We start from the raw sequence: 14,112 nt of genomic DNA, 5'->3' as shown, positions 1-14,112 counted from the left end.
GTTTGAGGCCGGACTAATAATTTACTAAACGCAGACTAAAGTGTGCTGGGTTTAAGGCCACTTTTTGTTCTTCAAAAGGCTCTTGGGGAAAAACAGTGCTGAAAACTAAAGCTAAGGTGTCTTTGTAAGTTATTCATGGCTGGATTAGTGTGGCTGGTTTATGGTCTTCCAATGCAGTGAAGGTCAGGGTTAATCTACAAAGGTCATCCACCAAAATGCATTCATCCTAACATTTGAGGATACAATTGTGTACCACCAATTGCAACTAATAGACAAATATTGATAATCTCTTACTGATTAGAGCTTTATGACTCGGAGAGATAAAGTGATTGAATCAGTCGGTTACACTGAATTGTTTAGTTTAAACATACAATCCTTTAAAATCTAAATGAAATCAGCTTCTTAATCTAAATGATAGGAATGTATTGAAGTTTCAGGGTCATTTTTTAAAAATGCTCTTAGTCAGATATTGCTTCGCTTGTTCTCTTTGCACTATTATTGATTATATATAATTTAGATCACAGAGCTTGCCTCCTTTCATTTTAATGATTAATATTTCAGTATCAGTAAACATAAGATCCGCAGGGTTTTTTAATATACTAATATCATCCATCTACTCATCCCCATCATTTCTTTTACACTGCACTCATCATCACAGCTCTATATGATAAAAAGTTGGACCCAGCCTGCCAATAGTTGGCAAAGCCACACACGGGTTGCCATGGTCACAGCCATGGGAAAAAGAGCCTCTGAGCATGTAGAGAATGATGTATATATCGTAAAAAGACGGCCCATCCCAAGTGCCTATTCAATCACTGTCACCTTTGACCTTCTACAGCTTTACTAGTCTGTCCAAGCGTCTGTCTAACGTCTCTTCTGCTTTGTGCTGCTGATTTCCACCTGGTGCTCTCGTATTTTGTATGCACAAATGGAGAGCGCTCAAGATACTGTGCATTGTGTAGATATTTACATGTTGTGCATACAGTACATGCATGCATAAGCCAACACAAGAAATTAATTGCCATTGATTTACACAGTGCACAGTGCATTGTACTAATAAAAGCAATGTAATACATAAAACATACATAAGACATTTCACAAGACTTTTTTAAGATGTAAAATAAATCTTTGGTGTCCTCATGTTTTAGCTCAAATTACCACATAGATATTTTATTATAGCATGTTAAAATTGCAACTTTGTAGGTGTGAGCATAAATGTGCCATTTTATGGGTGTGTCCTTTTAAATGCAAATGAGCTGATCTCTGCACTTAATGTCAGTGCTGTGGTTGGATAGTGCAGATTAAGGGGCGGTATTATCCCCTTCTGACATCACAGGGGAGCCAAATTTTAATCACCTATTTTTTCACATGCTTGCAGAGAATGGTTTACCAAAACTAAGTTACTGAGTTGATCTTTTTCACATTTTCTAGGCACTGGGGACCCAATTATAGCACTTAAACGTTAAAAAAAGTCAGATTTTCTTGATATGTCCCCTTTAATATTCAAAATTTAAACCTTTCTCTTTTCTCTTTCCACAGGATGAAGAGCAAAAGTAAGGAGTCTATACTATTGGATGGGGAGAAAGAGAAATTTCCACAACTTGTTCCTTCACTAGATTTGAGTCTGGAAGAATCTTCTCTTGATCCGGAGCTGGAATGTCACAGCCCACCTCCGGACTATAACTACGTGGTCCGCTACTCCACACCACCTGTCTGAGCTGGTCTGCACTCATAAGCCATTAGAAGTCTTACTTAGTTTTCGGGTTGGGCCGGTTCTGTCTCTCCACATTAATCCAGATTATGTTTTGACTGTAAGGGTCACATATACAGTAATGGAGCACCTCAGGTATTCCTGCTCTCTACTGTGAGCACTATAAACATAACTTATTACAGTAATGGCGTTGTTCTGTATGGTGAGATGGCAGGTCATTAAATGATGATTTTAGTTATTTTAGTTCTAGACAAATATTTTATTGTAATGAAAACTGGAATCGGTGTTATGTGATATTTTTATTTTGCTGAAATTATTATTTGAATAAGCTCACTCGAGCTGTAAGAAAAATATTTTTTTGAAGAACCGATTTCATTTTTTCTCAGACCTCTCGAAGACACATTTTAAAGCAAGTGACAGACAGACTGACATGCAAAACCCCACAAATCATGAATAATTCAATGTGTGGTCTCATGTTATTTTCCTGAGCTTATTTTGAAATCTAAATTGCCCAACAAAAATTTGAACCCACTTTACATTCCTGACTTGTGCATTGTCTGTCTGAGGGCTTCTTTCCTGAGTCTCACTCAGTCCAACCAAGATAACTTTCATGTCGGGTATTTATCAGATAGAAAATCATTGTTTTGTCTCTACATAACGTTTATCAAATTGTTTAATAAATAAAGAAAGAAATTAACTTTATTAGTCAATGTCTTTAACTGGTTGTGTAGTACAGGACATAATGGCTTATGGGTGCCTGACTTCCAGTCTATCACTGTGAAAGTGGCTTGGAAAGCCTCAGCATATAAATAATTAATGCACATTAAGAGCATACTATGCCAATTATTGATCAAATGTGGACCAGAATTAAAAGGCCTTGCAGTATTAAACAATAGTTACGCTGCTGCATTGTGTACATTTTTTATTTTATACTGTTTACACTACTGTATATGTATATAACACATAATACATTGTGCAGCTATTAACCAGATTGTTAATGGGGAAAGTATTCTGTAACTGATTCAGTGCTAAAATATACTACTAATGCTTGCAGAGCAGGCGAAAATATACTAATAACATTGGGAACAAGGTTTATCACTACTTGGAAATTGTCTCTGGTAAGCGTAATCAGTATTAACTCCATAACATTTCTTTAGTAAACCAATGGGTAGAGAATTAAACTAGTCCACTGAATCAGTTAAGCAGGCGATGTTGAAAAGAAAACCCATCAATTATGTGGACTGCATTCAATGTTAGAGGACGGTAACAAATCTTAATTGTATATATACACTGCCAAATTCAGTTATGGTTTATTGTTGAACGACTGGTATTTGTGAAGTAAGATTGTATGCACTGATATTTTCTACATATATATATTTTGTATTATAATTGTATTTTAATATTATAACCAAGCATAAATAAAGATCTTTATATTTATATTTAGCACTTTTCACTGAGTCATGATTGCATTTATTGACAAACTTGCCTGTGTTTTGTGGTTAATACAATAAAGAAGTTAAAAATGCAAAGATTGACTACCCATACTCTCAAATTAAAGTACACAAGCTGTCACTGGGGCGGTACCCTTTCACAAAGTATATCTTTGTACCTAAATAGTGCAAAATTAGTAGCTTAATGGTTCATATTTGATACCAAATGTATACACATCTGTACCCAAAGGTACCATCCGCTTATACGGTTACCATAGACATTGCTTGGACGTGGCTCTGGTGGTTATTTTAAAACATTTTACCGGTTAGGTGTGTGTTTATCTAAAAATATAATGTATACACGTTAAACATTTCTCAACCAATAAGAATAAAGGATTTATATATAAATAGTATAATTATAGATTAAACACTTTAACATTATTGGTTGAAGATGGTTAGACTCTTTGTCATCTTCCTCCTGCTTCCGAGATACAGAGACACACTTCCTGAACAGGATGAGCCGACGACAGTCTGTCTGTCACCAGGACAATACCTCTGAACAAGGAAGGGAAGGTTTTCGGAATCATTCCCATCACCACAAACACTTGACTTCCTATAGGCCAACAGTGCCTTCCAACTTTGGCCCTAAGCTTGCCCTTAAATGTGTGTTCAGCTTGTCATTTTAGAGGCATACAGTGTTTACAGTACAATTCAAACTAATATAAATCAAAGATGACTTGTTTTGGAGTGGTCTTCTGTTACTGGCTTGTTAATGCAAACTTATCTAAACTTATTTAGGAATATGAGCTATAAACAAACAAGGGAAGGATGTTGGGAGGGTTAGGGGTCATCATAGTTTGGCCACAAGAATACAGCGGCGTTCATGCACGCCTCATATATTTCCTGACCTAAGTCTTGAAGCTATGCAGCCAAACACAGAGCTCTCAGGACCAGGAGGACCACAAAACCAGTCATAAGTAGCATGGGAATATTTGTAGCAAGCTAAATTAGATTAAAATTATAAAAAGAATGAAGATATTCATTCCATGAAGATATTCCAGATATTTCATACTGTAAATATATGAAAAATCTATTTAGAAATGTTAATGTGTTGCTAAGGACTTCATTTGAACAACTTTTTTGCACTCTCAGATTCCAGATTTTCTAATAGTTGTATCTTGGCCAAAAATGTATACATTAATGGAAAGCTTGTATAATGATTTATAATTCTCAAATTAAAAAAATTTCACTTATGACTGGTTTTGTGGTTCAAGGTCACATATTGGATCCTGTTGTGAAAACCCATGCAGCTAGTCATTTTTTTATGATTTACAGTTTTCTAAATAAAATCATCCTACACCTTGGTGATTCTCATAAAATCCAGATTTAGAAGGTGTCCAGCATCAGAACTTTTAAAAAGCCCTTGAAGCCGATTTTTTTGCACATATAAGATTAAGGTCTGAACTTACTATAACCATTATTTTTAGAGGATTTAAAAATATTTCCTATAGAATTAATGAAATTTTTTATATTATCATTATCAAAAATGATCATTACCGAAACATGATATTACATTAAATATGCATTTACAAACTCATGTTTCGGTAATGAGAACTAAAAAGTTGTCTAGGTACTATAACAAACAAAATTTAAACTTTTATCTGGAGAGAAAAAAATAAGAACAATTTACCTGGCAGCCATCTTGCCTGTCACAGTCAATTATTTTAGTTCCTCGAGGGCTTAAAAAAATGATTGAAAATTGTTGCGGAGGATGAGAAAATTGGTCTTGGACACATTTATATTCCTTATTATTGTCTCTACATTTACCAATGATCACCAAATACCACATGTTTCTTTACTGTAAATGTTTATAGTATAACATACACTGAAGCTTTTAATTTTTTTTATTTTTTTATTATAAATATCTCCATGTCAAAGAACCCAAATCCAGTCATGGACACGTTGCGGTAATGAAAATGTTCCCCTTAAATGTGGAAAAAACTAAATTGGTTTGTATGATGTCATTTGAAATAATGTGCAAAATACTACATGAAGAGATGTTTGTAACTGTATGCTTCTTATTTTGATAGATCAAAAATGTTTCATGACACCTCATATGTCTAAATTCGAGAGAATCACCCACCTAAGTCTGTTAAAATAAACCTTGATATCTATATTGACTTAGTAAGGCCATGTCAAAGATTGAAATCAATGCATGAAATCCAATTATAAATAGATCTATAATCTATATAATCTTCAAACATAGATTTTCAAACTTTATCTTGGATTTTACAGAGAGGGTCAGTGGTTTTACGAGCAGAAAATAGTAAATCAAATGGTTACAAATGCATTGTGAATCTGAGAGACTGCCTCAGCTATAAATTACTCAATAAATTTGTACTGTAAAATACGTTTAACTTTATTATAGTGGAATCTGCAAAACGAATCTATGTGGAAAAACGTCACGTGTATCTAATTAAAGGCTCTCTCCTTTGTGGACCTTTTTTTGTTTGTCTTGTTCAACAATGCATAAATCCCCAGGTTGCCACTTCCAGAGCCTCTTCCCAGAAAAAACAAGCCCCAGAGGTTTAATCACTAAACCAGAAGTACCACATTGGGTTCTTTGGTGCCATGCCAAAAATTATTTCTGCAGAATGCCTTGAAATCCTATCATACTTCTTCCTCCATACAAATTCCTGTTAATGGAGATGCCTTCCTCTCTGGTCGCAGTACAATTCCCACGCTGTGTTCCGGTATAAGGGCGTACAGGGAAAGCCAAATTTGGGTTTGGGGGAATCATTCGTACCTCTGGGCTAGAGCTGAGACAATAGCACGTACTTAATGCATCACAGGTTATAGCAGACACTTGCCCACCTTTTCCCAGAAAGGTAGCATTGGGAGCAAAATATAAATAGCTTTAAATGATTTGACAGTGAGTCAATGAGTTCTGTCTCAATCACATTGTTTATCCACAAAATAGCTGAGACTTATTTTGTCTTTGGCTTCTAGATCAAAGAAAAGTCTTTCTTACCCCATATCAAATGTTTAAAAATGAACTATTTTCAATCTGCCCAGCATTTAGACATTGAAAACAACCAAAAACCTCTGATCTACAGCGCTATAGAAACTTTGACCAAAGGTCTTAACCTTATTGAGACCTTTCCTGTTATTTGACAGGATAAGCAAACACTCTTCTGGTTTATGTATAGAAAAACAAGATGGAGTTACTGATGAACTCATAAATAATGAATGGTAATGCGAAACTGTAGTGAATGTGGGCAAAGTGGAGAAAGATTTTGGTCAGAATAAACTCAATCTGAGCTGATGGGGGCCTGTGGCGGAAGCTGACAGAAAGACCCAGACAAAAATAGTTAATTTGGACCATAAAGTCCCCAGTTCTCCCACACTTTAATGTATACAGACTCATTATATGCACATATCAAAGTGCATAGGTACAAATGCTCTTGTGGCACACATTCTGTTCTGAGGTCTGTATTTTGGAATAAGTTGGAAGAATAATGTGTGATATTTTATGTATAAGACCCTTCAATTTTTTTAAGACCCTTCAATACAGTATTTGCTTTTTCATTTCATATGACAATAAGTCTCATTTGATAATAAGTATTTTTTTATTTTACACAGTAATATACAAAACTAGGTAATAACTGCAATAAAAACAACCTGGAAGCAAATCAATAAGACTTTTATAGCACATCAGTTGAATGCGTTTGCACAAATTTTCCTTAAATGTCCTAATAAATATGCATTGTAGCTATTTGTTTAGAAACACATCATTTAATTTCTTTATTCCCATTGTGGGAATAAAAAAGGCAAATATATGACTCACTTTTTAAAGTATTTGTAGTACATTTTGTCCCTAAACCATCATACATTTGGGAGACACATGCTGCTATTTTCAGGTTTCCAGGAAAACTGTAAATCTGCCACAATGAGAACAAAGATTACACATTCATCCAAGACATCCAAGATCTCACTTAAATAAACTAAAGCTATTTATTATCAAGTATTTGCGTAAACAAGCTTTTTGGACAAAACCTTTTTCCTCAAACACTATTTTTAAAAACTATTTTATAACAAAGACAGAGAGAACATGAAATTAAAGAGAAATCGCATTACCTGTTGCACAGCGCCCTCTTGCGGGTCTTCTGTAATTGCGGGTCTTCTTTAAAGGAAATTGTGATGAGGTTAATTTCTTGCACTTTACTATATTATCGAGACTAAATATAAGAAATAAAAGAAATCGTGCACCCTAATTTTCAATAAATGTGTAATTAAAAAGTCAAAAATGTCTGCCTAGTTGCCATTGAATTGGTTACTCTCTCAGTTAATTGACCACCAGAGGGCGCCGCTGTTCTAGGCTGGGAGTCTTTAGCTGAACCTGTCACTTGTACACTTGTACTTGGACGTCAGAGCAGCATCAGCAACGTCTATGGACAAACCCCAGATTTGGCCACCAGGTTGTTACTCTGTACTTTAGTGAATTTAGTGAAATTTCTCAGGGCATATTTATTTGTTAACTTTTAACTTAGTACAGGGTACCAAAAAGCGCTTGAACAAATTCCTCCTTTATGAGCCAGTAAATAGAATAATGATTAATCAAAGTTTTGTCCTTTGTAAGAACAAAAATAAACATTTAAATCGTCTGCAAAAAAACTTTCACTAGACAGCATTAACATTTTTTGCACAAATGAAACTGTAAAATAATTAAGAAAGACAAACAATTGATAAGTAAAAAAGGTTATTTTGAATTATAGAATTGACATTATTTATATCAGTTTAGATTTGGTATTACACATTTGTGAAATTGAATTAACTCATACCATATAGTTTTCGTAGTCTGTTGAAAATATGCAATAAAATCACTTTGACCAAACAAAATCCAAATGAATTTTTTATATAATTCAGGAATGGATCATTGATTGTAAAACTAAACACTTTGTAATATAAAATGACATTAGTATACACATCTGCTGGTCAGTTTGTAAGAAACATGTTCGAATTAAACACATCAATAGGATCATGTGTATTTTCTTGATTTGTAACAGATGTTATTATTGATGCAAAACTCATATGTAGTTATCAGCAGGTGTTACACATTTCTGAAACTGGACTTAAAATCGTATAATCGTATAAAAATTCTTACTTAGTCTTTTGTTAAGTTTTCATTAGAAATATAAAAAAAATTCTTAAATTAAGATGATTTTTATTAATGAGCAAAATGACCTAAGAAACTAGGTCTAGTTTTCAAACCAAAAATATACAATTTCAGTGAATTTGTAATTAAAACAAGAAAAAATATCTGCCAATGATATTTTACACTTAATTCAAGCAAAAATATTTCACCCCATTGGCAGATATTTCACAAATTCACTTAAATTGTATTTTTTGTCTTAAAACTAGACTTATTTTCTTAGGTCATTTTGCTCAATAAGAAAATACATCTTTATTTTTAGATATTTTTAGATATATTATCTTTATTTTTTGATATTTCTACAGAAATTTAGACAAAAATTCTAAGTTAGAAAGTCATTTTTTTGCAGTGTAGGCCTAGTTTTTTTCTGTCTGTTCTAATAATAAAAAATACCCAAACCAATGCATTACAATCAATGGATTATCGACTATTCATTTTACAAAAACTGAACACTTTGTAAATATAAAATGACATTAGTCTAGACATCTGCTGGTCAGTTGGATAAGGAACATGTATAGGATCATGTGTATTTTCCTTATTTGCAGTTGGTGACATTTTTGATCTTTTATACAAAACAAATAAGTTATTTTTTTGTATTCTAATGGAGTTTGGAAATAAATTATTAATTCATTAATTTATCAGTAAATATATAGTTTGAGCTTCCTTTAAGTAACATTTTTCTAGTGACATAGTTGACATGAAATTTAAACTATTACAACAAGTGTCTTGCAGTCTAACAGACCTAATGATAAACACATCTAAATAGGACACCATATATAATTTAAAACCCTCAATTTTATTGTTAAAAGATTCATGTTTATTTACTTATTGGTCAAATAAAATTGTAGACAACTACAGAAAAGCAATGCATCTCTGTTTTTCATATCTCAGATTTTTTCCTAAATGTCTTTTTACGAAAACAATGCCTACTCCTGTTGAAATAAATGCACTCTCCTTTTCTGATCTAACATCTGAGACAAGCTAGCCAAGCCTAAACAGGCTACTGTCTGCATATGTTAATGAATAAAATACCCCAGAAAGCTCGCAGTGAAATGAATTAACAACTCGTTAAATCTTTCGACTGCATGGCGACACGCACGACACAGTGCCGTCGCATGGGTACTGTAGGTGATAGGCTACCTCACATTTCCATAAACCGGAATTAGCTGTGAAGTGTGACCCGAGAGTGTCATGGTGTGAGAGATGCGGAATGTGAAAAGTTCGCCTTACTTCAAGACACCTTCTCACGCTTTGCACCTCTTTTACAAGACTTTGCTTTACAAATACGCAAGGACTCTAGAGGCGAGAAAGTGGCATGGGTACTATGCAGATGTCACGTTCCCATATCCACAGGTTTCAATAAAGATACACGAACATCCAACCATTAATGGCTGATTGACCAATCACCACATTAAGCATTTATTTTTGTATAATGAACATTTTCTTGACTAGTGTTAATAACAGCTAATTGAAGTTTCAAAAATATATATAAAAAACAAGTCCCACATAAATAGCATACTTTTTATTTTTGAAAAAAAAAATAGAAGTTTAAAAGTTAATATGTTTATCAATTGCTCTTGTACAAAAAATGCATGTATTAACTTTTTGTAAAATTGTCCCAACGTAAACTGATAGTTTTGTAGGTTGCACAGAATCTTGTGTGTTGATTCCTAAAGTCATAAAAGTTGCATGTTAACCTTGTTTCTGTGGAAGAGGGCAGAAGTGCTTTCAGTTTAATGTACTTTTGAGGTGATGCAAAACTCTGGCGCTAGGGGAATCTCTGAGGGCTTGGTGGTGTAATTGGCCAGTCATTTGAATGCAAATCCAGAGGTTTTGAAGTCCTGGCTGACGTCAGGAGGGCTTGGTTATACCTTTGCCACCACCACCTTGACATCAGAGTCACATCATGTTTGATTGAAGCACGTCAAGGACTACGCCGCGTGACCTGACGATCTGGAGATCATTTTGGACTACTAAAGATAAATAGTTAAAAGCTTTATTTTGAGCTAGACCCGAATTTAAGTCGTTTATGGCATGGTGCATGGCTGGCATGTTGCCTTAAAAAAGTCAGTTTAGGGGTTTCTTTCAAATCATGTACGTTGGATACCTTTTGGATAAAGAGGGAAACATGTATCACCAAGGACCTGTGAGACGATCTGGCATCAGTCTTCCACCACAGAATTTTGTTTCCACACCCCAGTATTCAGATTTTACAGGATATCACCATGTGCCCAATATGGACACACACGCGCAGTCTGCGGGGGCATGGGGCGCTCCTTATGGGGCACCAAGAGAGGACTGGGGCGCCTACAGCCTAGGGCCTCCAAATACAATTTCTGCACCTATGAGCAATTCTTCACCGGGACAGGTTTCCTATTGCTCGCCTGATTATAATGCTATGCATGGCCCGGGATCAGCAGTGTTGCCGCCACCGCCTGAAAACATTTCAGTGGGCCAACTTTCCCCTGAGAGGGAAAGGCGCAATTCCTATCAGTGGATGAGCAAAACTGTCCAGTCGTCATCAACCGGTAAGGTTTAACAAATGTTAGTTTTACCGTCTCCAAATTATTCATGTTAAATATTTCTAAGTATTTTCAGTAACATTTAATTTGTATCTAATTAGTCTAAAAACGAATGAAAATTAATGTATTGAAATAAGTGAAATTGAAGTAAATTAAAACGAATGAAAGTGTGGCAAAAGTGCAAAATGACAACTAAAATTGACATTACTGCTGAGATTATTTTGGGGATCAGTGAATGTTTTGTCCGTTTCAGTTAGGATGGGTAACTTTTTTACATCATCTGATTTAATAACAAAATATGGAAGTGGTACAATTTTTAAAACGCGTAAAGCAATAAATTAATTTACAATAATTAAATAAAATAATTCTGAAATTAGCTAATAGCCTAGTATTATTGAACAAATAAATATTTACAATTGAAACGGCGCAAAATGACAGACAGTATAATCATTATTAATTGTACATTTTTAGTTTGATTTAAGTAACTGTAATTTTTGCGATCTGGTTAGTGAATAAACCTGAATATTGTTTCACCCGTTTGGTTTGTATATAATTCATTTTATGTCCCTGCATTACTTACTTAAATACGAAGAATCGCCTATAACCAAAACAGATGGCCGGCTCTACAATATATGTCTTATTATATTTTTTTCCTTAAAATAAATTACGCATAAGGCAAATGTATTTGTGACAAAATGGAGGTGTTGGGAATTGGCGCCAGGGTCGCTTGTAATGCTAATTTGCGACTCCCGTAAACAAGATGTGAGGTCTACTTTTCCTGTTACATTGTTTCGGGTTTTGAGGGTTAACTGTCATATTCAGGCGGCGACGTCTTTCAACACCTTTTTTACTTTGATATGCAGCAACGTGTCTTCCTCTGCCTTTATTTTCTCCAGGAATATTTTGCCTTTAAGAGTGACGAATTTCACAGCAAATAAAACTCCTATTTCTGGCTCATGTTAAAACAATGTAACAAAACTTACAGAAAACGTTTTTAAACACTCAGTTAAGTTAATAATATAGTGTTACACGAGCTTTCATGTTTGTTACTGTAAACCGTTATTTTTTCTTTGAAGTTTACTAATATAAATTCGTTAAGATGAATGAGTAAATAATACGACGATGACGCGTCTTTTAAAAGAAATTTAATTATTCGATTTTACTTTTCATGTTAGACTCCATCTAGCCGTCTTATTAATGCTCATTATCATGCATAGGCTATATCACAAGGCCCTATATATTTCCACAAAATGCTGTTTCCCGTGCTTATTAGCGTCATATAAAAGAATCATCTTTTTTTCTAGTTCTTGCTGCTTCATACACAATTTTCGTTTATTCAAGGACAGTTTTGCTGGTCAGTAGATCAAACAAGTGCAGCCTGCTTGTGGAAAAGATTTTTGATGCTATCTCCTTGTAATTCTTTGTAAAACGTGTGTTGTCTCTTAACACATCAATGGCGTTTGGGTAATGTCTTCGGATCTCTTTGTTCTGCAGTTTGTTCAAAAAGTCTCTTCAAAGAGGATCAGAAGCTCAATTTGCATATCTAGATGTTGAGAGATGTAATCTTACTTTACACAATTCACCGAATATTTGAATGTCGTCTTATGATTTATTGTTTAAATGGGACACCAGTGTGAGTAAATTAAAGGGAATAAAACATATAAATAAAATTTAACTCAACAAAAGTAAGTGATAGTAAACAGATTTAAACGAAATAGAAACATTAACTGGAAACATCAATGGCCCACATAAGATCATTTCGTTCTACCTCTTTACGTATTTAGCCTACCAATACTTATATTTCTTTTAAAAATATATATACACACACAAATATATTCTTTATGCTGACTTTCAATGATCTTTTATTTTTTTTTTAGGCAAAACAAGAACGAAGGAAAAATATCGAGTGGTGTACACGGACCACCAGAGGCTGGAACTGGAGAAAGAGTTTCATTTTAATCGCTACATCACAATAAGAAGAAAATCAGAACTGGCGGTAAACCTCGGCCTTTCAGAAAGACAGGTAAGCACGATCTGTTATTTACATTTATTTTGACACTTGTCTTATTGCTTGAAAACAACGAGACATTTTTTTCTACGTAGACTAACTGTATAAAATTTGTCTTCACAGGTGAAGATCTGGTTCCAAAACCGCAGGGCCAAGGAAAGGAAGTTAATCAAAAAGAAAATGGGTCAGTCTGATGGAAGTGGAGGATCAGTCCACAGCGACCCAGGTTCTGTCAGTCCATTACCGGTACCAGGCTCATTAAGTCCATCAGATATACACGGTTCTCTGTACCCACCCCCAGGAATGAACGCCTTACCATCTATGAGGAACATACAGCAAGTTACAGTCACTCAGTGAACTCGAACTTGGTACATCCAACTTTAACTGAGCACTCCGACACGCTGAAAGGACAGAGCCGGACCTCTCAATGGGTCAAAAAGGATTACAAAACCATGTTAAGGCGCGTGTTGTGGATTACAACAGAGAATCACGTCTTAATTGCAACTAAATGATGGAGGCTCTTCAAATATTGTTTTAATAGAATAGTTTTTAAAATTAAGAAAAAAACCGTAGAAAAATCTTTGTTCGTCTGTTGCAGAGGCTAAATATTTTAATGATTTGTTTGTGTTTGCTCAATTAAGATATAAATATCATTTTTGTATGTGGTGAGTGTATCTAAATGTTTGTAAATAAAATGAAAACTCAGGTACTGCGTTTCTCGGGTCGTATAATGATCCTTACCCTGGAACTTTTAAACTTTTATTGTCTGTATAAACCAATGACCTGAAAATGTCATGCTGTTTTATGCTGCAGTTTGTGTCCAAAGCGCACGTTGTTCACTTTCTTTTCATGGGGCGATATGCTGTTGGATATGCAGGTGTCAGAGATACGGGTAAAACGTTTGATTCCAGCAATGTGTAAATAAAATGTTTTGCAAGTATATTTTTTGTCTTGAGTCTTTGTGCTGGAAATCAGTAACAAAGTACTTTATTTGAGTACTGTATTTTTGAGTACCTATACTTTACTTATTATTTTTTTCTACATTTAAAATACAAATATCTCACTATTTACTCTACTACAATTCGATGGAAAGTCAAAAGTCGTTAATATGTATACTGTAAAAAATCTTTACTGCCTTAAATTTTAACTTAGATTTACAAGTTATGTCAACTTAATATTATTTATTTTAGGAAATGAGTTGCTACAACATATAAAATATAGTTGAAAAA

The 14,112-nt window shown here is 34.3% G+C and overlaps 2 protein-coding genes across 2 annotated transcripts in view; both read left to right on the top strand.

Annotated features, from left to right (window-relative positions):
* kdrl (kinase insert domain receptor like) overlaps positions 1-3,161 on the top strand; it is a 43,212-nt gene extending 40,051 nt beyond the window's left edge. Inside the window, exon 30 of the mRNA XM_065271919.2 lies at positions 1,540-3,161. Coding sequence (XP_065127991.2) covers positions 1,540-1,717 — 178 coding nt within the window. The 3' untranslated portion in view covers positions 1,718-3,161. The remainder of the gene's footprint in view (positions 1-1,539) is intronic.
* Positions 3,162-10,445: 7,284 nt separating this feature from the next.
* Positions 10,446-13,376, top strand: cdx4 (caudal type homeobox 4). The gene is made up of 3 exons (XM_065270160.2): positions 10,446-10,881; positions 12,753-12,898; positions 13,007-13,376. The coding sequence occupies exons 1-3, from the start codon at positions 10,446-10,448 to the stop codon at positions 13,238-13,240; spliced, it is 816 nt and encodes a 271-aa protein (XP_065126232.1). The 3' UTR covers positions 13,241-13,376.
* Positions 13,377-14,112: the final 736 nt, after the last annotated feature.

The sequence above is a fragment of the Paramisgurnus dabryanus genome, chromosome 16 (genome assembly GCF_030506205.2).
Source record: "Paramisgurnus dabryanus chromosome 16, PD_genome_1.1, whole genome shotgun sequence".
Classification (NCBI taxonomy): domain Eukaryota; kingdom Metazoa; phylum Chordata; class Actinopteri; order Cypriniformes; family Cobitidae; genus Paramisgurnus; species Paramisgurnus dabryanus.
Note: the sequence above shows the minus strand (reverse complement) of the source record. Positions and strands in the feature narration are given on the sequence as shown.